Here is a 25,698-nt window from a genome sequence, read left to right as displayed (position 1 = left end):
GCCTCTGCCTCCCCAGTGCTGGGATTAAGGATGTGTATCACCACCACCTGGCTTTTACTTCTTTTTGAAATATCCTAAGAAACTGTTCTGATACTTCTCTCTTGTTCTTTTCCCCACCAGAGTATAAACTCCACAATGATGGAGTGATTTAATTTGTTTGACTTACTAATACCTGTTCAGCTTCTAGAACCCAGCCTGAAATATACAAGGATGTCAATAAACTTTTCTGAAATGAAGTAATCCAATTAAATAGTCACGAATCGGCCATTTCTAATGGAAAGAGTTGTCTTTTTAGATGTCATGTGCTACTTTGGTTGTCAAGAGAGCGTCAGTTGTAGACAAAGCGAAGAGAATAACATGAACTGTCAGGGATTTTGGCTTCTACAGTTTTTACGTAAATGATGCAAGTTCTTGTCAAAGCTGTTAGTTTAGCAATTTGAGGAGACTTCACATGAGACAATCAGGACTCATTTACTACCTTATCCCGTATTGTGACAGCTACTGAGCCTTTGCCAAGAGCCATTATAAACCCTGGTGAAGTCAGAACTGGGTGAAGGAAAGAAAGAAAAAAGTCTGGGCCGGGAGTACATGGGTAACAAGAACCATCTAATTGTGTGAGTTCCCATGTAGGGAAGGGACGTGGGGCAACGTGGTACAGGACCCTAAGGTGAAAAACAGCAATGTGGCAGCTAACAAAAGCATATGTAATTGACCAGATATTAGGTAGATGTTAAGTTTGGTGTTAATTTGTAAAAACATGGGGCCAAATGAGCTCAAAGCACGAGTAGCTATCGCCCATTGAACCAAGGACTTGGGAAACATGATAGATCCAAGCGTGTGTGTGTGTGTGTGTGTGTGTGTGTGTGTGTGTGTGTGTGTGTGTTAAATTGGATGTGATTCATCCCTGACTCTGCTGGAAGCCCTAATAGAACATTCCAGAGAGTGTGTATGGTTAAAACCAGATACTAATGAAGAATTTATAGGGCTGAATAAGAGATAGTTGACATTGGAATGGCGAAGAAACAAGGTTCTGAGGCATTAATTTATAAGTGAAAATTTAAAATGACAGTCAGACTTTAAATCTGGAATCCTGAAAATGTGACCTAATCTGTACTTAGACAAAAGTTACTCATAAAAGATCTATGTCTGCTCTGTATTTCATCATCTTAAAAGTGTCCTGGCTAGTTTAAAGAACTTTATACATACTAATTGGTTGCTATGGAAACCTACCTTGAATCTGCTGTTGGAGTCTATGCTTGGCTTGAAGTGTATGTAAGTGGCTTAGAGACTCCTGGAGACAGAAAAGCAAGACTCTTGCTGTTAGTCAATCCAGGACAGTCACATATTCATATACCAAAAAAAAAAAGCAGATGTGAACGCATGTTTTCCCCTCACTGAACACTCTAACCTGCCTTGCTAATAGCTGATCATCATACAGAGGTCTTTGAGTTCATTTGTGAAAAAGAAGAAGATTCAGAAGCAGAAGTTCTAAGGACATAGTAACTCCTGGACTAGTAACTCAGACTCTAGAATCTTCCAGGTTCTTCCTGTGTTTTCTGCAGAACTAGAAGGCTTTTATTTTAACCATTATTTGTTTGTGTTTATTAGTTATTCTGAGCCTGTAGCTAATTCCCCAATACTGACCACAAAGACAGGACCTAAGCCTGTTATGGTAGCACACACTTTTAATACCAGCACTTGGGAGGATGAGACAGGAGGATTTCTGTGAGTTTGAGGCCAGCCTGGTCTACATGGTGAGTTCCAGGATAGCCACTGCTACATAATGAGACCCTATCTCAAAGAACCAAGGGAAATGAAAAAGAAAAAGAAAAGGTATAAAAGAAAGACTTAAAAACCCTTTAAGGGTCCCTGAACTTTAGGCAGTGGAAAATTCTGGCATGAGCTGTGTCTACTGTAATCTTGAGCCATGGAAGAATGGCTATTCTTAGCCTTCTTGCATATTTGCTTATCATTTCTCAGAAATAAACACTAGAGTTTCTTTTTTTTTTTTTTAACAAAGACCAATTTAGTAAAAATAAAGAATAAAAACATTAGAATCAGTCATTTAGAATAACACATATTCATGAGCCAAAAGTTTGAAAATGTGGGAGAATATTACTTCACCTGAAATTGAAGAGAAGATGAAACTTTTTTTCACCCCTGTTCAGAGTCTTCTGAGCCATTTTTGTCCCTTTGAGAAGAAAGAAAAAAAAAAATTAGTGGTAAATGACAGATTATCCAAGATTAAGAAGTAATGTGTAAAGTATAGCTGTAGAGTGTGTGTGTGTGTGTGTGTGTGTGTGTGTGTGTGTGTGTGTGTGTAATTGTGTTTTGGGGAAGAGGGCTGGAGTGATACCTCAACTGTTTAGAGCATTGGTGCAGAATCAGGAGGACCAGAGCTCAGACCTCAGCACCTGCCTAACAAACTGAGCATCCCTTTAAGTACCTGGCACCCAGCCCTGAGTGGTTAAAGACAGGACAGTCACTGGGGTTTGCTGGATTTTTCTCCTGGTTGAGAAAACAGGCCTCGGCTTCAGGGAAAGACCCTAAAGGACAAAAGACAGAGTGAGGAAAGAGATACCACAGGCCCTCTTCTGACCCCAATGAGTGTATCTGCAACCCTTAAGCACATGAGTCTAAGCTCATCTAGATGGACATAAAGAAAACTTTATAAATTATTATGTATAGATTGGGGCTAGATCGACCCTCACAGTGAAGAGCACTTGCTGCTCTTTCAGGGACCCAAGTATGGTTCCCAGTATCCACACTGGGTGACTCATAAATCCGTGTAATTCTAGCCCCGAGGGATCAACAATCTCTTCTGTCCTTGATGTACACCTCTGCACACACACTAAAACACACTAAAAATATTTTTTAAATCTTTGAAAAATGTGTGGTTATTATCTGTGCCTGTTTTACCGTTTGTAATGGTGCATTTATTTTTATTTTATATGTATGAGTGTCTTACTTGCATTGTGCATGTGCACCACATGTGTGTGGAGAGACCAGAAAAAATGCATGGGATGCTCTAGAATTGGAGGTAGTTATGAGTTCTTTGTAGGTGTTGGGAGCCAAAGTCAGTCCTCTGCAACAGCAGCAAGTCCTCTTAAGAACTCAGCTATCTCTCCATTCTCACTTATTTTATCTTATATAAAATTTTTATTAAATTTTGAGTGCTCATTAAATGATGCCTATGAAACATATCTGAATGATAAAACGGGATATAAGGAACACTAGGGTGCATACTTCCCAGCTTAAGAAAACAAACATTACCAATATCTAAACCAAATCTCATTCCTTACCTTCCCCCACAAAAGAACCTGTATTTTGTATGTATGTTTTGCTTTAGTTATGTTTGTGATTACATGAATTGGAATCCTAACTATATTGTTTGGTTTTAGAAGGCTGATGGGAAAGTGAATTTTCTTTTCTTTGCGTTAACATTATGGTTTGTGTGGTGCAGATCTTGAATTAGATTCCCTACTCTGGACACCAGGCTTTAATTCTCATCTTCCACAGACCATAGGAAGGGGAGGTCTCATTCCTTAGCTCTCCTAAGTGTCCCTGTGCTACAGGATAGCTCAGGGCTTTGCTAGTTCTCTCCAACTTTTAGTGTGGATTTTTGACTTAACTATACTTGCCTAAAATTTCACCGGTATGGAATACCCAGGGTCCGGGGATTTTGCTACATCCGGTGTGGGATATCTGAGGGATAAAAATCTACGTACGCTATGCTGTTATGTCTGTTAACTTTATTCCTCTAAGATAAAATTCCATCTATTCAGCTACAGCTCCATCAGGAATTGAGGACAAAAATAAATCTGGATACACCAAACTCTTTATCCGTCTACTTTATTTCTCTGGGATGAAACCCTGTCTACATAGCTTCAGTTCCATCCTGACACTCAGTTACTCTTGCTTCTCTTTTACTGTTCCTCAAAGTCCTGCTAACAACTAAGCTCTTATGCTTCCTGCCTCATCATCATCCTCTGTTTCTTCTTCCCTCCATCCTTCTTGCTCTCTACTCCTGGCTCAAGAGTTCTTTCTGCCTTACCATCTACATTACCTCTGTGTTCTTCTCTTCTCCCTGGTCAAGCCCTTCTATCCTACAGTGTTCTCTCTCTCTGGCCATGGGTTCTCTGTCTCCTCAGGAATGTTCCTCTACTCTACCTTCCACCTTGATATGTAAAAACCTCTTTTTGTTCTCAGTCAATTGTTCTGGAGATCCACTAGGCCTCAAGGGAAGAGGATGGTCTGAGGTTCATTAGCACGAGAAACAAAGCTATGCATCTCCTGCCAGCTTGTCTTTGCCTACATGACCTTATCCAAGTACTGGCTCCAGCAGGAAAGTTAGTTACCTGGAAGTTCAGCTGGTCTGAGAGCTGAGCTGTTTGCCAATTGGTCTGGGAATATTTGGACATGCAAGAATTTCATAGCAGAAGACAGCTGAAATATTAAAGCTGGATAATAACAAATATTCACAATAAATGATTGCCATTTATTTATTTATTTATTTATTTATTTATTTATTTATTTATTTTTTTCGAGACAGGGTTTCTCTGTGTAGCTTTGCGCCTTTCCTGGGACTCACTTGGTAGTCCAAGGCTGGCCTTGAACTCACAGAGATCCGCCTGCCTCTGCCTCCCGAGTGCTGGGATTAAAGGCGTGCGCCACCACCGCCCGGCCATGATTGCCTTTTGATAGACCCTTGGCCGTTCAAAGTATAGCTTTAATACACAGCTGACTCTCTATAATATATTCTTGTGGCCCGCCACACACCAGTATAGTGAAAATCTTAGTTTTCATCTTAGTTTTATTCATCACTTTTAGCAATCCAATCAGAATACTCCTTCAAGGACCTTGATTATATGTAGTTTTGGAAGTAGAAAGCTTTATTTGTTAGTTTTACAACATTCTCATAACTTTCCTATAATTTCATGCACGTGCATGCAGTGTGTGGACACACACACACACACACACACACACACACACGCAATCGTCTTGGGAAAAGGTCATCTTAATTACTTATAGTAACTTGTATTTTTCAGTTGAAAACATTGGCCATTTTCTTTTCCAGTCACTGCATAGTAATTGGACAAAATATATGTATATAAATGATTCTATTATTTGACTTCTTAGAGGTCACTTTTCTTTTAGGAATGAACCTGGTCGTAGAGTAATGGGAATGGATTTATGAATTGCATTTTAATTGTGCTTAAAGTTTTCATGTGTGTGTGTTACATATGTATGTATTTTCTACTAGGCTGCTACAATGAATACTAAAGATCCTGGCTGGCAATTTTTGAGATTGTTTAATGGATACGTTTACAGTGGCGTGGAAACCTTGGGGAAGGAACTGTTTATGTACTTTGGCCCAATAGCTTTACGGTAAGATAAACCTGTACAATACATCATGATGCTCCGTGTTTAAATGTATGTGGAAGCTCTGGCTTGCAGCTTGCCAGGTTTCACATTTAATCATGTAGAAAGTGTTCCAGATTTAAGAGAACTCCAATGTGAGAGGCTGGGATTCTATCATGGAAAGAAATAAGCTCAGGAAGAGTATGTTGTGATGTCATCATTACTTAGAGTCCGGTCAATTTGTTTTTCTTTGGAAGAAGACGTCAATAGGCTAGCTGGGCTTCTCCAGTACATCAGAGCAAATGTTAATTACTTTTGGTAACATAGGTTATTTTGCATTTGTGACAGCCTCTAGTTTGGCTTAAGCGCATGACTAGATTTTTTTTTTTTTCTTCTGTCTTCTTTCTCCAAAGCTCTGAATGGAATTTGGGAACTTAAGGAATTCATAAACTCCCCACCGAAATACTGAAGTTCTTGTGGAAATAGGCGGATAATGTATTAGCAAAAAAGACAAGCCAGATGTATATGGATATGGCCTTGATTGACTTGATAAGAATTAGGCTTGCATGACCAGCTGTTTAACGTACAGGGAATTGAGACAGGTCTGTGAGTTCATATGTCTGTCAAATTGTGGTGCGGTTTTAGAGGTTAACCTCAGGGTTGAGTGGCTTCCTGGAACTTTTTTTTTTTTTTTTTTTTTCCTGGTGTCCCTTTAAGGGATTGAGCAGCTATCACCTGAAAAGGAAAAGAGCTTTCCCTGGATGCTGGGCTTCTAACTGAAGGTGAATAACACCCAGAGAGGTGACATGGCTCTCTGATTGTTATTTATTGTGTCTCATCTACTGCGCATTTAGAGGGCTTCAGCTTTCTGTGATTGCTTCCCCTGTGAGGTGTTCTCTCAGCTGTCAGTAGCTTCTGTCCTTGGGCAACATTGTCACATCCTGGCTTTCCTTCGTCTGGAATTGATACCATCAGCATATGTCTGCTGGTTCATGCAGTAATGATATATGGCCGGTTGCATTATTACTTCCGTAGATTGATGAGATTGAAAGCACTTAGCTCTGGACAGAGTCATACACAAAGGGACCCATGGACGATAGTCGAAAACATTGATATGGTATTGATTCTTGGTGTTAGGTGTACATTTATTTTGGTGGGATGAAAGGGAGCCTTTTATCAAACGTTCCCCACCACACTGATAAGGAGGGAATCATTTCTCAGCGAAGAGCTGTCAGTAAGTGTTCCATGAAGTTCTAAACAAGGGCAGTCCCATCTTCAAGCTACGTGAACCAGTATCATCCCTGGAGAGTACCTTTCTATATATATGGGTGGGGAAAAAAATATTCACCGGCTTGCTTACTTTGAATTTCCTGCGGCCCTAATGATTATTCTATGTAGCAATTCAAGGTCACTGGCACATGTTGGAATCTGAACTTAGCAATCAAAAATCAACTACATTCCCTATTACAATATGACTTTAATTTTTAAAAAATGCACTCCTGACCTGTGCTTCTGAGGGAATAAATGACTCCATCAGAGAGAGGTGGCGTTTGTGTGGAACTGCAGGTCTGTGCACTCTCAATAGAAATGTAGTCTTTGGTCTTTGCTTGCTTTCTGGCCACAGTCCTTGTCTGTATCTCAGAGAGTGTATAGCAAGCAACATACTTAGAAGAGTTCTTTTAGTTCTCCATATACCAAGGTTGGCATAATCAAAATTCCCTTTGCATTTTAGTCATTACGCATGTTCATTCACAGGGAAATTATCAATCTTCAGGGATTCATTTGTTTATGAAAGGAGAATGTACTGTAAGAGAATAATTCTATGGTCCACTCTAAGAGAGCTAGCTGTGTAAAAAGCTCCACTTAAGAAAAATTCAAATTAGAGAATTTAATATTTCTGTTAGTAAAGGCTTCATCCAAGGGATCTTAATGGTACCATGGAATACTAAACAGTATTTCATATGCACTTTTATAGGCATGGTTGCAGTCTTGTGAGATGAATGTCTATATTAACACGCTTCAACTAAAACGAGGCGAAATAAGTTTTGCATTTATTGTTGTCTGGTGTGTGCATGTGTATGTGGGGGTGCATATCACAGCACACATGTGGAGCTGAGAGGACCGCCTTGTGGAGTCTGTTTTCTCCCCATTTTGTGTTGGTGCTGGCAAACTCAGGTCACGGTGCTTACATGGCAAGTGCCTTTGCCCACTGAGTCATCTTGCCAGCCCTAATTGCCACAAATACGACCACAATCTAAGAAATATAAACACATAGAATAACCCCACCACCAAATCTCAATTTTATTTACTTTAGACGCATATATGGCTAGCACAGCATGTACATGCATCAATGTGTCTATCCAGTTAGTCAGATCTACCACATAGACTAACTTTCAGCATCAAAATGGATGTAACTATTCCATTTATAAGCACTTGGTGCTTTCTGATTTCTGATTTATGTGACTGACAACTGACTGTGATTTGCAAACCTATTTGGAGACTAGAAACTATATTTGTAATATTTTATAGATTTTGCCATTGGACTTTCATAATTAGTTTTGTAGTTTAGTATGAACCTTCCATCTCATATACATTAGATAACATAACCATTCCTCCTAGTTTGCTAATCTGTCTTCGTGGGATGTATAAACTTGTAGCTGGAGAATTTCTCTCCAGCTCCCGACCAAGTCCCACCAGTCCCAGAGCCCACTTACAAAATAAATACACAGACTCTTACATTATTTAAACTGCTTGGCCATTAGCTCAGGCCTATCATTGTCTAGCTCTCACTCTTATATTTAGCCCATTTCTATTAATCTTTACTTTGCCACGTGGCTCATGGCTTACCGGTACTTTACATCTTCCTTGTCCTGGCAGCAGCTCCAGGCAGTCTCTCTCTTCCTTTCCTGTTCCCTCAATTCTCTTCTCTGTTAGTCCCGCCTATACTTCCTGTCTGGCTATTGGCCAATCAGAGTTTATTTACATATAGCCATATCCACAGCATAAACTACTTATAAAGGAGATTTGCAGCTTAGTATAGTTTTCATATTCCATCACAAAACATGTTGGATGAAATTTAAGTATGATAAAAATTTTATGAAACCATATATGTCAGAGTCATAAATACTTGGTGTTCACACACATATGGGTGTCTTTCCTGTATGTATGTATGCTCATCATGTGTATGCATGCCCTATGGGGCCAGGAGAGGACATTCAAGTTCCCTGGGATGGCAATTACAGATGACTGCAAGTCACCATATGCTGGGAACTGAACCCAGGTCCTCTTAAAAGCTGAGCCATCTCCCCAGCCCTTGGATTGTACTTCTTTGTGAGTGTGTGTGTGTGTGTGTGTGTGTGTGTGTGTGTGTGTGTATAGGTGTTTTCTTCCTGTTTCTATCCAGTTGTCCTGACTGACACTTTTGTTGTGGAAATTACCTTTTCTCTAGTAAATTTCTCTGCAAAGTTATTGAGAATCAGTTGACCTCATCTGTGTATTCCTGAGATCACCATGTTCTTTAATGGATCCAGGTATCCATTTTCATCAATAATACAGTATTTTAAAGTAAGTTTAAATATGGTAGATGAGTCATCTTGCTTTATTCATTTTTTAATGTTTTATTTGTTCATTGAGAATTTCAATATATATTTATTGTATTCTTTCCCTTCCCCTAACTCCTTCCAGACCCTCCCATCCTCTCCACTCAGCAAACTTCATGTTCTTTCTCTCTTTAAACAAACAAACAAAAAATAGAGTCTGATTTGTGTAGCCCAATTTACGCATAAAGTCTGGTTGGTATGTCTAGTGATACGCCATTGAAGAACTCTCCCAGAAGCTATCCATATTTGAATTTTGTCTGCTTTGAATTGTAGATGTAACAGTCTTATTAAATAAGAAACACAGAGCCAAATGCAGAGTTAAAAGCCCAAGAGGTCAGTAGCTAAGAGCTGAGACTAAAACCGCCTTTTTACCTCTTCGCTGGTGCTGCTGTCCTTCCCCTGAGAAAGAGACCTACTTCCTATGTGTCTGTCTTTTTATTGACTTTCTGTTCTGCCTTCTCATTGGTTGTAAACCCAACCACAAGACCTCCTTGTCACTGCCTGTCTACACAGACCTCCAGGTTTTTATGGTTGGTATTGAGACTAAAGGCATGTGTCTCCAAGCTGGCTATGTCCTTGAACACACAGACTCTGCCTGCCATGTGGTCAGATTAAAGGCATGTACCACCACTGCCCGGCTTCTGCTATGGCTTGCTATTAGCTCTGACCCCCAGGCAACTTTATTTATTAACATACAAATAAAATCACATTTCAGCACAAATAAAATATCACTATATTGAACTTGTGCTTGTCTTCTGCAGGCTATCCCAGTCTCTGTCAGTTCATATGTGTACCTATTCTGTGTGTGTGGGGGAAAACTCTGTTTCCTTGAAGTCATCCACCACTTCTGGCTCTTACAATCTTTCTATCCCCCTCCCCCCATCTCCACATAGGTCCCTGAGCCTTGGGAAGCATGTGGTGAAGGCATCCCTTATAGGGCTAAGTACTCTAAAGTCTCTTACTCTTCAATTGTTGTCCAGTTGTGGGTCTCTGTATTAAGAGCCATTTACAAGCAGAAGCTTCCCTGATTAGGTTTGAGTGACACACTCATCTATGTGTATAACAATAGGTCAGCAAGAGACATTTTGTTGCTTTGTTCATTGAGCAAAATGGTAGTAGTAGGTTTCCTCTAGGGTCCGTGACCTATTTAGTCTCAGGTTCTTGGCTTCATTAGCACTGTCTGGTATGGGTTGTGTCTCTTAGATACATTTTTTTAAAAAGTGTTTGTTTGCTCCCATGACATCCCTGCCACTATTGCACCAGAGGACATATTCATTGGGCTGACCATTTTTGCAGCTCACAGGGTTCATAGCTAGGTGAGATTCATGATTACTTTTCTTCTCCAGTGATGTGTATAACAGCTTCCAATACTATGAACTCTAACCAATAAGGATGAAGCTTCCAGTTGAGTACCCGCTGGATCTCTCCATGTTCTATGCCCTACATATGTGGTATCTTCAGGAATAGGGTCTTACTGTCAAGTTTGGTTGGTGATAAACAATAATGTTTGGGGGAGTGATCTATGGGACCAATTTTCCCAGTGACTTAAACACATCTAATCCATTCCTGGTATTGGTGATTTTATTTGGTTGCATATGATGTGTAGTTTGGGTATTGTCTCCCCCATAATATAGTAGCTCTGTATTAAATTTATATATGTATATATTTTAGAAAACTTCTATAGTAGTAGATATCCATTTTCTTTCAAGTTTATTTTTGCTATTTTAATTTTTATGGTTTTCCTAATTTTAGGCTTAGCTTTTTGATTGCTACAAAATTCTGTCTAAGGATATTTGAAGGTTTGATAGAGTTTGCATTGAATCTGTATACCAATAAGGTGACTGTTGTTAGATCAGCAATACTGTGTCCTGCCCTCTTAACACAGAGCACATGTTTATTAGGCCTGTTTTGTTTCTTTTATTTGTGTTCTTGAGTTTTCAGTTCCAGGCTTATTTTATATTTCTAGATAAGTTGGTGCTTTAGTTACTCTAAAGCATTCTGTTGCTCTAACAAAGATTATGACCAAAGCACCTTAGGTAAGAAAAGCCTTATTTTAGTTTACATTTCTGGGTCATGGTTCATCATTGAGGGAAATTGGGGCAATAATTCAAGCAGGAACTGAAATATAAACCATGGAGAAATACTGCTTACTGGCTAGCCCTTAGCTAGCTTTTTATATAGCCTAGGACCATTTACCTAGGGGTGGTACCATGTCAGTAGGTCCTCTTATATCAATTAGTGGTCAAGATGATGCCCCAGAGACATGCCCACAGACCAATCTGACCCAGGCAATTCCTAGACTGGGAGTTTTCCTCATAATGACTCTAGGCTTTGTCAAGCTGGCAGTCAAGGTTAACCAGAAAAACTGGCTATTGGTATTACTGTAAAGTGTACTTTGTTAAAGAGCTGGATTTTGAGTTGTTCGTCTCTAGGAAATTTTTTTTTTTTTTGGTTTTTCGAGACAGGGTTTCTCTGTGTAGCTTTGAGCCTTTCCTGGAACTCACTTGGTAGCCCAGGCTGGCCTTGAACTCACAGAGATCCGCCTGTCTCTGCCTCCCGAGTGCTGGGATTAAAGGCGTGCGCCACCACCGCCCGGCTCGTCTCTAGGAAAATTTTTGAGTGTGCCTTGACCTTGCACCCTGCAGTTTTACTGACTTCAATTATTCTAGCTTTCTTATTTGCATATTTTGGTGTTATATAGGTTCTTTCTTTGTTTTGTTTTGAGGCGATCTGTATAAACAGTTCTGACATCTGGGAACTGAGGCCGTTGACTCTTTCTTTCCCAAACATATTTTATTTCTCTTTTTTCCTAGATTGCACTAACTAGGAACCCTCCCGTGATGTGGACTGTGAGATAGCGTGCCCTCCTTCTGTTTGCTATTTTTTTTTTCCTGCATCTTTTAGCACCTTTCTTGTTTGTACGGTGTAACATCTCCAGCATAGCTGCACTAGGTGCTGGCGGACAGGATGAAACAACACAGGGTGGTTTGTGAGACCCAAAGTTTATTGAAACCGACAGACAAGGAAGCTAACAGCTGAGGAGTTGAAGTGTCTGCTCTGCAGCACTGCTGAGGTCCAGGGGTGGCCGGTTGGACCAGAAGCACTTTTGTCCCTCATGGGATCTCACCGGAATCCCTAGTCTTCTCTTCAGCATCCTCCTGCAGTGCTGCTGAGCATGGGTATAGTCCTGTGGCTGTTGGATGGACTGAGAGTACTTGTCCTTCCCATAATGTTCCCTTACGTTCCTCAAGTAATGCAAGGAGAAGGGTTTTTAAGGTTAGAAAACACGGTGTCCTCAGCTCAACTTCCTTTGTCCTCAAACACCCAGTATGTAAAGGAATAGCCGACTCAGCACTTGTTCAGGAAACAGGCCTGTTCTAAATAATACTATTCGGTCTAGACAATACCAGTTTGTTTTGGTTCTTTGGCTTTCCAGAGAGCCCTAGCTATGTGTTCAGGTCTTTTCATTGCCCCTTGAGGTGGGAAGAGAAAAGAGTGCTTTAGGGGCACACTCAGTCTCTGGCAGTTCATCTACATGGTGAATTATGTGGATTGAATTTTGAGTGATCCTTGGAATCCTACCATACCCTCTGCTTCGTTATGATGGGTTATCCATTCTGTACCTTGCTAGATCGTCTTTTACTGAGAATGTTTTTGTTTTCATGTGAGATGTTGTCCTACAGTTTTTATGTTCTTATGTACTTTTCTGTTTAATTCTAGCATAAGGACTGTTAATTTCCAACGAATTGTTAATTTCTCTGTCCTTTCTGATTTTTATGTAGATTTTTACTGATACATTGTTAACTTGCTTATTGTGATTGGAGGCCTTGGAAGAAAGGAGAAAGCAAAACAGATGACATAAAAAAAATGTAACAACCAATGTGATAGTTAATATTATCAACTTGACAGTATCTAGAATCATCTAGAAGATAAGCCTCTGGTCATAGCTGTGAAGGATTATCTAGATTAGATTAGCCTCTAGCCATGCCTGGAAAGGAGTATCTTGATGAAGTTATTTGAACTAAGAAAACTCAGCCCAAAAAAGAGCAGCCTTGATACTGGGCTGCATAAAAGGGGGGAATATAGCAGAGTAGAACACAAATGGCTTTCTTCTTCCTTATTGCAGAGACAGTGTGACCTGATTTTTTTTAAGCCCCGACTGGATACTGCCATGATAGGGTGCATACTGCCTTGGTAGCAGTGTATACTGCCATGATAGGGTGTGTACTGCCTTGATAGGGATGTATACTGCCTTGATAGGGTGTATACTGCCTTGATAGGGTGTGTACTGCCTTGATATGGTGTATACTGCCTTGATAGGGATGTATACTGCCTTGATAGGGATGTATATGCCTTGATAGGGTGTATACTGCCATGATAGGGTGTGTACTGCCTTGATAGGGATGTATACTGCCTTGATATGGTGTATACTGCCTTGATAGGGGTGTATACTGCCTTGATAGGGTGTGTACTGCCATGATAGGGGTGTATCCTGCCATGATAGCATGTATACTGCTTTGATAGGGATGTATATTGCCTTGATAGGGTGTATACTGACTTGATAGGGTGTATACTGCCTTGATAGGGGTGTATACTGCCTTGATAGGGTGTATACTGCCTTGATAGGGTGTATACTGCCTTGATAGGGTGTATACTGCCTTGATAGGGATGTATATTGCCTTGATAGGGGTGTATACTGCCTTGATAGGGTGTGTACTGCCTTGATAGGGGTGTATACTGCCTTGATAGGGTGTATACTGCCTTGATAGGGTGTATACTGCCTTGATAGGGTGTATACTGCCTTGATAGGGATGTATATTGCCTTGATAGGGGTGTATACTGCCTTGATAGGGTGTATACTGCCTTGATAGGGGTGTATACTGCCTTGATAGGGTGTATACTGCCATGATAGGAATGTATATGTATACACCCTTGAAGTTTGAGTCAAAGCCAACCCTTCTTTCCTTCTTAGATTGTTTTGTGAAGATGTCTTATCACAACAACACAAAAATTAGCAAAGACAGAGATGTGTGAAAGACACAGAGTGAGTGAGGATTTAGGATAAGTCAGATGGTCTAAAACAAATGCTTGTAACCAACCCAATGGATGAAGAGAAACTTTAATAGTGTTAAGTAGGTATTGTCCTTGGCAAACCCTATGTAGTAGAAAGCTTACAGAACGTTAAATAAAAACAAATATCCCTCACCCAGACCTGGTTGTTGTGTTAAAAGCCAAGAATGAAGAGAAATCCTGGGAACAACTAGATGAAAAGAGACACATGAAGAAACAAAGTTGAAAACTACATTGGGCTTTTCATCAGAAACTCTGCAAGACAGAAGACAGCAGGGAGGCCCTGAATTGCCAGAACAATAAACCTCTCGACTAAGAACTCCAAAGTCGCCGAAAGTATGTAGTGAAAAATGAAGGGACGATAAAGACTTGAAAGGAACAAATGAACAAAGCTATGAGGATCCAACACAGCAGACATGCAATGTGGAGAGGTCTGTCTGTCTCACGTAGGCAATAAATAGCTGGTGAAAAATTGAATCTACAGGAAGAAGAGTAAACACAGGAAATATAGCAGTCAATAGATTTTTTTTTTTGTCTTAAAGTGTGTCTAAATCAATGCCTTACCGTTTGTTTTATTTCTATTACTGGATGTTTAAATTCATTTACGGATGCAGTTTGTTAATCTGCTCACTGAGGAGACTCCTTATCACTGATGTTTTTTAGTTAAATATATTAAAATTTCTCATTTGTCCATGTGTCTTAATATATCAATCATTAATAGATCAATGAGTGATTATATAAGGTAAAATTACTATAATTAGTGTTTTAATTATTACATTATAATTAAAATTACTTTTTTAGCACCTATTTCACAGTTCACATTCAATCATTTAATTTTTGTGTATCTCATAATCACGTGTAAGTATATGTACTCATTATATTATGTTGTATATATGCATACACACATATTAAGATCTTAGATTGGCTTCACATAGCTGGGGAAACTGAGGCCAGTGGGAAAAAGAGCATCCTCAATTTTTGAGGGACAGACTGGGTTGGATGTGATGGGCTTGTTCCCTGGAGAGGATGAAGGCTGCCAGCTGCTGGCCCAGCCCATCTGTCCTTCCACACCCACTGGGACTTGTAGCTGGAAATTTTCCTGTGTCCCACCCTGTCTGCAGTCACTCAGACCCAAATAAACAGCTGTCTCTATCATTTCCAGAGTTTTTTGGAAATTGCTTGCAATGCTCTTCCTGCTTACTTAGATAATATTATATCCTTCTGAGGTCTTTGATGTAGTTGAAGACTAGATAGTTATAATTATAAATTTCCTTGGTTATGGTAAAAGATAAATTAGATAAGAAACTTTAGACTCACAAATATAGGATTGATAAAATATTTTAATTTTGCCAAATACAAATAGACTAGATATTGTAACTGTAATTCTTGCTTGATAACTGTTTTGTTATATGTAATTTTAACATGTTAAAGTTAAAACCTTCCTTTTTGATTAGATAGAAAAGGGGAAGTGCTGTGGAATGTCGCTCTGTATGCTGTGAATGTGTGTTGCTCTGATTGGTTGATAAATAAAATGGTGATTGGGCAGTAGCCAGGCAGGAAGTATAGGTGGGATAAGCAGACAAGGAGAATTCTGGGAAGAGGAAGGCTGAGTTAGGAGACTCCAGCCCACTGTCCAGGGAGCAGCATGTAATGGCACACAGGTAAAGCCATGGAACACATGGTGACATATAAATTAACAGAAATGGGCTGAGTTTAAGTGTAAGAGCTAGTCAGTAGTAAGCCTGAGCTAATGGCCAAGCACTTTTAATTAATATAAGTCTCTGTGTGTTTACTTGGGTCTGAGCGGCTATGGACCAGGCAGGACACAGGAAAACTTCCAGCTACAGGGACTCCCCAGGGCATCCTAAGAAAAAGTGTAGCCCTCTTCTCTTCCTACCTCGTATCACTTTGTGTGTGTGTGTGTATGTGTGTATGTGTGTGTGTGTGTTGTGTGTGTATGTGTGTGTGTGTGTGTGTGTGTGTGTTGTGTGTGTGTGTGTGTATGTGTGTGTTGTGTGTGTGTGTGTGTGTGTGTGTGTGTGTGTGTGTGTGTTGTGTGTGGTGGGGGCGTGCTACTCTGGGCTTAGCAGTAGCTGCAGACTGTGAAATGGACTCTAACTCTGAAAGGGCCCTATGTGATGTCAGCGTAGGCCCTGGCCCTGGAGATCTGTGTCCATCAGGCTCTACCCCACAGAGTACTTTGGTGGCCAAGACCTGCAACAGCCATGCCCTGGCCCTGGAGATGTCAGGCTGCCAGGCTTCATCACACAGAGCTCCAGATTACAGCAACAATCCACCCAGTCTCCCCCCACCACAATGATAAACTATTACCACGTGCAAAGTGTGAGGGCAAGTGCCTCCTTCAAGGAAACTAATGAAGTGTATTGCAAGCTGCCTTTGCTCTGGCACCCCGATAAGAACCCGCCAAACAAAGAGGAGGCCAAAAAATTCAGGCTAGTGTCTGAGGCCTTCAAGGTCACATCAGACACTAAAAAGTGATCCGTGTATGACCATGAGGTCTACGTCAGTCTTTTGCATTTGGTCTGGAAACAACAAAAATAGCGAATGGCCACAAGATTACGAAAGAGCGTGTTGTGGAGAGTGGCCAGGAGAGTGTGTGGAGGAAGGGGCCAGAAAGCTTCTGTCAGTGACGGTGCGTGGAAAGGAGCTCCGGAAGTGAACAAATGACAGCCAACCCGCAGGGTCCTGGGCCAGCTACCATCATGAGGGGCCGTAGTTAATGATTAAGGGTAATCAATGAAAGGATGATAAATGGCGCTGGTGGTGGTGGTGGTTGTGGAACTGGTTACCGAGTGGAAAGGTCACGATCACAACAGAACACAGTGTTAGTTTTCAGAGCTTTATTAGGAGGGAAAGGGGGGAGGGGAAAGAGAAAAGAGAGCCAGGCCTGGAGAGAGAGAAAGATGGTGTGTGTGGGGGGGGGGGGAGCAGAGCAGAGCAGAGAGAGAGCAGGGAGAGAGAGGATGAGGTCTGCATCGGGCTTTTTAAGACATGTAGGTAGTCGTCAACACACACTGATGATGCAAGATGCAAGACCCCAAACTGCGCATGTGCAGGAGTGAGGGCAGGATCCTAACGATAAATGCAACAATTGAGTTCATGTAGACACCTCTCCCATCCTTCTGGGTGGGGTGTGTGACGGAAGGCCCAGTGTGGGGCTGCCACAACTCAATCCACTCAGTCCCCTCTACCACAATGGGCAACTACTACCAATGGTTGGGTGTGCAGTCACAGGTCTCCCAGGGAATGAATGAAAGGTTTTACAAGCTGGCTTTGTGCTGGCACCTCAACAAGAGCCCGCCAAACAAAGAGGCCAAAATATCAGGCTGGTGTGTCTGAGGCAGATGTGAGAAAGCGATCGGTTTATGACGGTGACGTCTGTGAGAGAGCTGGTGGCAACCATGGCCCATCACCTGGTTTAGGGCTTTGGTAAGTTCCAGGCATTCATGAAGGCCTTCCTGTCTGCCACTAACCAGGGCCCTGGCGGGGCAGCCACACCCACTTTCTTGTCCACTTCCTCTGTGTGTTGAACCAGTCTTCATTCAAAGCAGACCTGGAGTTCATCTGGTCCCTCAGTTTACTGTTCATCTCTAGGACTGGAAGACACAGCATGGCACAACAAGGAAGAGGAGAATCATATCTGTCTGTCCCACAGGCAAGCTCCAACCCCTAGTGACACTGTGGGGTGTCAGGGAGGCCCTGAGTGCCTCCAAGGAAGGAATCTTTAAGTCTTACCTCACTGTGGGGGGCTTTAAGGCTCTTTTGGCAGAGCTGAAGGAGAGGACAGACAGGGTTGTGGCTGAGGATTCTGTTATTTAAATGATAAAAATGGTTAAGTCCTCGGAACACATTGAAGTATTAGGATGTCTAAAGTCTAAGGGCCCTTCCCAGACCAGATGCACATTTCATACTTCTCAGCGGAGCACTGTTCTGCTTGGCTGTGTATCTTCCTGGATGTTTTTCTACTTTTATATTTGTGTGTATGTGTGATGCTGAGGGTGTTGTGTAACAAAACTTTCCCTGGGAAGACGCAACACACTTGTCTATTCCCTCCAGGTAGGGAGTCCATGATAAAGTGTGGATACGACCAAAGTCCAGCTTGGTGAACAATTGAGTTTTATTGGAGTTGCTTACAGGAGCAGAAATAATTCAAAGATGGCTTTATCAACTCAAGCCCACTCCAGCATGGGTGACAGCTCACCAAGCTGGTAACTTGGAGCACACTGCCCAGACTCCAGGCAGCTCATCAGGTTGGAAAGTGTCCTTTCTAGGTGCCTCTTCAGGGCAGCTCAACTGGTTTGTTTCTTCCAGGGTGCTGCTCTGGTCTTGGGAGTCATTGCAGCTTGGCTTTGCCCCTGTGAGAGGGACTATCAGTTTGGTTTTTTTGTTTGTTTGTTTGTTTGTTTGTTTTGTTTTGTTTACTCTGGCAAGGAGGAGACTAGTGAATCTGGTCGGTTTCAAAGCCTTCCTAAATATATTTTGAGTTGTTTACCTCACTGCTTAAGGAGCTTCCCTGCAGGATGGAATATTTCAATCTCAGAGGAAACTTGTACAATGAAGGGTTGGATCCAGGACTCTCCACATGGTAGCTAAGCACGCCGCCAGTGAGTTACATCTCAAGCCCAACACAAATATTTTCACTTTTTGCATTACATTTTAGCTCATACATAAAGACAAAGAAATTGTACATATAATTAACAGTGTATGTACAAGTGGTTTGTTGATTTATTTGAGATGGGTAACGTATTAAAGTCTCGGGCAGGCTTCAAACATGCATTGTAGTAGAGGACTGTCTCGAACTTCTGACTCTCCTGATAGATTTATTTCCCATGTCTTAGAAACAAAACATTGTCATCACCAGGCCTTCTGGCTTATGCCTGTGATCCCAGGCACTCAGGAGGCCAAGGCAGGGGGAATCAAAAGTTCCAAGCTAGCATGAACAATTTAGTGAGATCTTGTCAAAAAAAAAAAAAAAAAAGCTGATATGTAGCTCAGGGATAATGCCAGAATATGTCAGGGTTTGGGCTTAAACTCCAGAACTGAACAGCACAGCCATGACAGCCTGTTATATACAGAGCAATGGGCTTTGTTTCATGCCTTCCAGCACTTCCACACACCCCAGCAAGACCAGGCAACATTTAGATTCTCATCACTTACATGGATGGACAGTCGGTCATGCAGGGAAGTCTGTTTCTAAATGGCCCATCAGAGTTCCCAGTCAGGCAGCAGTGCTAAGATTGTGTGTGTGTGTGTGTGTGTGTGTGTGTGTGTGTGTGTGTGTGCGCGCCCTAGGGGCTGGTGGATGGGGTTTGGGGAGGTCTTGCTTACAGACATCACTGAGCTTCCATACCTGTAAGACTGCGTTCTGGCTGCACTCGCCTGACTGTGGAGTGACTTCTCTGTACCGTTCTTCCTGTTCTTTTGAAGGAGGGTGAGTTCTTTTATTCTTTTTTCTAGCTGCTGTTGTTGTCTTGAGACTAGTCTCACTGCGTAGCCCCAGCTGTTCTGGAACTCACTGTGTAGACAGGGCTGGCCTCGAACTCACAAAGACCCACCTGGGTCTGCCTCCGAGTGCTGGGATGAAAGGCACGTGTCACCACCCCTGGCCCTATCACTATTTGTTCTTGGTTTATATTCCGGGTCTTTACATGTCTTGCAAACTTGTCTCCCACTCTGCAAACATTTTAAACATTAATAATTAATGTTGAACATTAAAAAAAGAGAAGGAACACGATCCTGATCTTACTGTTGCTGCATGGCTGAAGGTGTACTTTCTCCTTGACTCTGCTCCATTTGCTGCTCTCAGCCATCCCTGCAAAATCATGGTCCAGGATCTCCACTCTCCCTTCCCAGGCTGTAGACCACTGTTGCTGTTACCCTATGAAAGTCTTCTGATAGACCAATGGAGGCAAGGTTCTCGTTTCTTCTCAACAGGCCTTGGTGTGGACCATAGCATTACAGTATTCAGGCTCACAGCCTCATGGCAGTCTCTGACATGGCATCTGTGGGCGTTCTTGGGGTCCAGATCTTCCCCTTTCTCTTCCCTAAGGAGATTCTCTGCTGCATTCTGTGCTGAAGTTGGTTTCCAGGTTCATCTCCAGGGACCGACAGCTTTTGTTCCCACCTCATTCTTAACAGCAGGTGCTCTTTAGCCCTCACCTGGTGGCAAAAGGGTTTCCTGTCTTATCCCAGGCTTTTAACTCTTGTAAATCGGGGCCAAACATACTGCTTAGGCAGAGGAGGTGTCCTGAACCCTCTGCAGATACAGGTGGTATTTGCTTCTACTCCTTCGCTATACCTTTCAACACTTCCACTTCATGTTAGAGAATGTTCCAGAAGCAGACGGGGTTTCATAAGGATGCTTCCAGGGTTCAAAAGGCAGCCCTTTTCCATCTCCTGACTTGATGCCTCCCTTTCTATACCCAGCTCCTCCATGCCTGTAGGGGTTATAAACCATCACATTACCCGACATGTGATATTTAAAACTTTCCTAAAAAATTAGCTTTTCTACTTACCCATTTTCTTAATGGTGGCTTCCTCTTAAAAAAATCTCTTTCCTGATGTAATAGGGGCCCATGAACTGACATTTAGAGCATCAAATCTCAGTGTCGATTGTTTTAACAGCATGGGTACTTACTGTGCCTCAAAGATTTTCATGAAGCCTGTATATTCTTACTCTAAAAGGTAAGTAGCAATACACATGACATTTTTTTGTTGCTTGGAGCTCAATCATCACAATAGTTAGCTATTTAATAATATACATGCAAAGTAATACAAGATAGAGTCGTTTGATGTGTGTTTTGCCCCTAAATTGAATGTATTTATAAGACAAAGGTGTACTTGCTTTGTTCATAGTTCTTATTGGGGCTTCTCATGCCTTCGACTTGGGTCTTAACCTTTGAGGTGTTTGATGTGGATGTGGTTTCATTATGGAAAGTGATTTAGAATCCACTTTATGATCCGTGCAGCTGAAAAGATTTTAGATATGATGGCTTCTGGGCATGACAGTTGTACACCTTTCACTGGGGCTGAACCTCCATAAGCTAAATTATGAAGTACTTACAGGCACCCATTTTTCCTGTCAAGAACTATGGGGCATGTAAAATTCATTTATGATTGATAGTAGGGCACACAGAGTTTAAAACCCACATTTTAAAAGTTAGACTTGTTAACCTTGTACAATACTGTAACGCGGTGCTTTGGAATTAGAAGCGCACAGCAGTAACACTTGCTGTCGAAAGAACCGTATTTATTAACTCAACAAAGCTGTAAGGAAACATTGGAAAGGCAGAACACAGCATTTCATCTTGAGGATAAGTTTTGATCTTCATCAGAGGTCTCACAAAAATCACTTCTTTTTAACTGGACATGCTAATCAATTCTACAAAATCTGAAAGGTTATGAATTTTTCATCACTCCATTGTAGCTTTGAAGTTAACTGTAAATATTTATAAATCCATTCTTCCCGATATATATAAAAGTAAATGAAAAATGAAAGGAATTGGACAAGATTTTGACGCATCCTTCCTCCATATATGTCTATCACAAATCTCTGTGTGTGTGTGTGTGTGTGTGTGTGTGTGTGTGTGTGTGTGTGTGAAATGTCTCAATGCTTAGCTCAGACAGAGGGGAAGCGAGGTGTATATTAAACTGTAGACCTTGTTTTACAAATCTTCCAATTCACTGTAGCTAAGCTAAGGAATCTGAATGTACATGGCTTTGTAGAATATGTAAACAAAACATAATCAATTTTTAGGTTTATGCTTTTGAATAAGTAAATGTGGAAAGATGCTAGACTGTTTAGTGAACAAAGATATTTTATCTGACTCGGGGGGAAAAACAGTTATGTTCTTTTGGGCTAAGTGTTGGAACCTTTACAATTTCTCTAGGAAGTGACTTTAGCAGTTTAACAATCTCTTTCCCCCTCTTTAAAAGTAACTATCCTGTGTAACATTAATTTGTTTATAATTTTCAAAAAGCAATTAACACAACGCACGATATGCTTCTAATACGCAAAAATGGGCTGGCTCTGTTTCAGGATTCATTTTGGGATGAAAGGCTCCATCTTGATTAACCCACGTGAGTCTGAAAACAGAGATGGGGATTCTCCAAGTCTCCAAGTGCAGCTCACCAGTGACTTGATCTATTTCTTCGACTCTTCAGTAGAACTCAGGTAAAAAAAGAAAAAAAAAAAGGAATTTTTAACTATTTAATAAACAATAAAAATAAGATGCCAGGACAAGGAGTAGAGTTGTTTTTGTAACTGGACTTGACTTTTTTTTTTGTTGTTGTTTGTTTTATTTTTTGGTTAAATAACAGAAGAACTAGCAGAGATGCTAAAATTTTAGCAGCAAGAGTAAAGATTCTGAGGACACTTTGTGCTTTAGCTACCAAACCGCATAGCAGGGATCTGCAGTTTGGTTTCCACATCACACATGTTCGTTAACAAACACGGTATAATCCACAAAATGTCGTTGTAAAGGAACCTTCAAATATCGTTATTCGGGTCATCACTGTTTGTGGGGGTCCTCTTGCTCTGTTGATCATTGGCTACCAGGTCGAGAGGGTAAAAAGGCAGAAGGAATGACAGAAAGCTTTTTATGAGGCCCGTGACCATGAACGGAGACAGCCCTCCAGGAGACATACTTCGGTGAATCAGCTCAACTTTATTCCAGAGCATAAGGAATATGTAGGGTTGGGGAACTTCGGGTACGAGCCCTAATTTGAATTAAGTGGCACACTCCTATCACAAGGCTTAGTATGTGGCAGTAGGGTCCTACGGCAGAGCTCCTTAGAACAAGTCTTCTTAGCAGGGATCTGTGCCAAGGGTCAAGCTAAAGATGAATCGGGCACCTAGTTTAGAAACAGGCATCTGGTTTAGAGACAGCTTTCGGATAAGGTCAGCCCTCCAGGCCCAGGGACATTCTCCAGATGAGGGCAGGTCAAGAGCAAGAAGCTTTGCTGGAGAGGGAGGGGGTTCCATATTGCTGAGCTTAGAAAAAAAAACTGCTAGGCTTATGGTGGACTGTGACCTCTAACCAACCAGCGATGTATTCCAACAACTGTTCACCCAAAGATTCATATGCCATAAGTGTTTGCATTTATATCACAACCCAGTTAATGACTCTAAACTTAGAAGGCAGACTTATGATTAATGTGTTCTATATATACCTCTTTCTATAGAAATTCAACGGAAAGCAAACAGAGAATAAGAATGATGGAAGAACTGGACGTGTGTTCACCAAAGTTCAGTTTCTCAAGAGCAGAAAGTGAAGTTAAAAAGCAGAAAGGTCGGATGCTCTGCGATGTGGTACTGGATCAGAAAGTGCTGCCTGGTGTGGGGAACATCATCAAAAATGAAGCTCTCTTTGACAGTGGTCTCCATCCAGCTGTTAAAGTATAAGTATTTCCAAATTTGTTTCCAACTTGTTTTTAAATACGTAAGGATCCAGTGTGAAACAGAAGGCTGTGCTTAGCGACATATCTCTACATACTCCAGGCATCTCTTAAGTCTTGGCTTTAAGAGTTAGAACTGTGGTGTCTCAATTCTTAGCCTCTATAATCCTTAGCTTGCTTTGATTTTATTTTCCCCATACCTTGTGTTGGTTTTACTTTCAAAGATATTTTACTCATTACACTTAATGCTAAACAAAAAAGTGTCTCTTCTCCAGCTAGAATGTCACCCCTAAGGAGAGTAAGTGATGTTTCACTGAAATAGGGAAATCGCACAGTGCCTAGCTTTATACATATTTGTGGTATGTATGAATAAATAAATTAGGCTTACCATTTTTTATCCTATCTGGCATATTAAATATATACTCTACACCACATGCGTGGATTCTAATTTATAGCTATGAATAATAGAAAAAAAAACCTTTTGGTGAGTAAGGATGAAATTCAGGTAGCAGAGACTAAAGAATGAATGAGCAGAGAGCAGAAGACACAAAATTCACAGTCCTTGTTCAATTAGCTTAGATTGGCGTGAAGGGAAAAGCATTAGACTTTTCGAATGGGATACCAGGACAAGGAATGGATTTAGTTTTGTTGTTTTGTTCTCCAACTGGAGAGACTTGAGCTCTTCTTTTTCTAGGAGACAGAATTAGTTGAGAGAGGGGTGTTGAGAGAGGGGTATTGTGAATAGTGATTAACTGAGTAGGGTTCTGAGAAGGGAGAGATGGGGATGGCAGCATCCATCCATCCATTTGTTTCTAGGGTGGAAGTCAGCACTTAGGGCTCTTGCCCACATTTGTTCCTGTTAACTAAATTCAAACTGTTTCTACTAAGTAGAGCTTGTTATATAATCTGTTTTTTATACAAGTCCACATACACCTCTTTGTTTTGTACATAACTTCTCTCGCTGATTTGGGTAAAATCCAAATCATTAGTAATTAAAATTTAAGAGAAACTAGTTAATGATAATATTAGGTTAGGTTCTGCTTTTTAACACTTAAAACAACTTAGTTCAATGCAGCAATACTGAAATAGGATCTTGACAAAAATGAGCTTTTGAAAAATCACGTAGGCTTCTTTGGAGAATGTTTTCTAGAAGAGAACTAAGGGTCTGGGAGATGGCTTGTCTAGCATGTGAGATCCCAGTTTTGATCTCTAACGTTTGAGTTAGTAAGCGAGAATGATAGAGAGAATGGGCATGCATTTTAAATCTGTTGTTAATTCTCTGTAAAAGAACTGTTGAGGGTTTGTTAGAGTCACGAATAAATTATGAAGTATTGTTTTGCCGTTAAGGTGTGTCAGCTATCAGAGGAGCAGATCCACCACCTTGTGAAGATGATTCGCGATTTTAGCATTCTTTTTTATAGGGTAAGAAAGAATATTTTCAACCATACGTTCGTTACACCAGTGGTCTCCTCTTTTGACCTAACCAGGGTGTTAAAGCTGTGGGTCGCCCTCTAGTGGTGAGAGTGAAGAGTTTCAGGGAGCAAGAGTGACATCTTAAAGGGCAATTAGGGTCTTAAAATTTTAGATCATAATTTAATCTCACCATGCCTCACTCTGAATGTATTTAGTTATGGTTATACTAATTTAGATAGCAGCTACGTTAGTATTTTACTTGAATTCTTATTATATCTGGACATATAAAGCACAGACTTAATACTTAGGGATAAATACACTTGGATTCATTCAGGTTTTGCCAATGATTATGTGTGGTTTAGGTTATTTAGATAATTTAGGTTTTTTAAAATCTAACAAGAGATTATATTTCTGTCTCACAACAAAAGCTGTTCTAGGGATAACATAATAAGTACTCATTGACATGTTAGTTAGCAAGTTGTATAATGTTCATATAAACCTCAGTAAAAGTGGTTCATCTTTTAAACAATGGGTAATACCTAAGCCCATTTTCCCACCACATTTCAAACTGTGTGTTTTTACTGTGCTCAGAGATGAAGGGGATTTATAATGGTCTTCATTAATTGACCTAAAGTATTAATGAACCTCTTACCGTCCATGACTACCTTCAGTAATAATGGCAATTTTACAATGACCTGTGCCCATTTATTCTGCCAGAGAAAAATGACTATAGAAAACAGTCCATTTTGCCCACAGCAAATTGGGCATTTCACTACCATGCTGAAATTGGTATATGTTGTTTGTGTAGTTTCAGCCCGTATATAGTCATATTTCTGAA

At 40.9% G+C, this 25,698-nt stretch overlaps 1 protein-coding gene across 1 annotated transcript in view; it reads left to right on the top strand.

Annotated features, from left to right (window-relative positions):
* Positions 1-25,698, top strand: part of Neil3 (nei like DNA glycosylase 3) — a 53,481-nt gene that overhangs the window by 9,813 nt on the left and 17,970 nt on the right. Inside the window, exons 2-5 of the mRNA XM_059244517.1 lie at positions 5,264-5,388; positions 22,090-22,224; positions 23,235-23,448; positions 24,795-24,869. Of these exons, the coding sequence (XP_059100500.1) occupies positions 5,264-5,388; positions 22,090-22,224; positions 23,235-23,448; positions 24,795-24,869 (549 nt within the window). The remainder of the gene's footprint in view (positions 1-5,263; positions 5,389-22,089; positions 22,225-23,234; positions 23,449-24,794; positions 24,870-25,698) is intronic.

The sequence above is a fragment of the Peromyscus eremicus genome, chromosome 17, assembly GCF_949786415.1.
Source record: "Peromyscus eremicus chromosome 17, PerEre_H2_v1, whole genome shotgun sequence".
In the NCBI taxonomy this organism is placed as follows: domain Eukaryota; kingdom Metazoa; phylum Chordata; class Mammalia; order Rodentia; family Cricetidae; genus Peromyscus; species Peromyscus eremicus.
The sequence above is the reverse complement of the archived record's forward strand: the minus strand, read 5'-3'. Positions and strand labels throughout refer to the sequence as shown.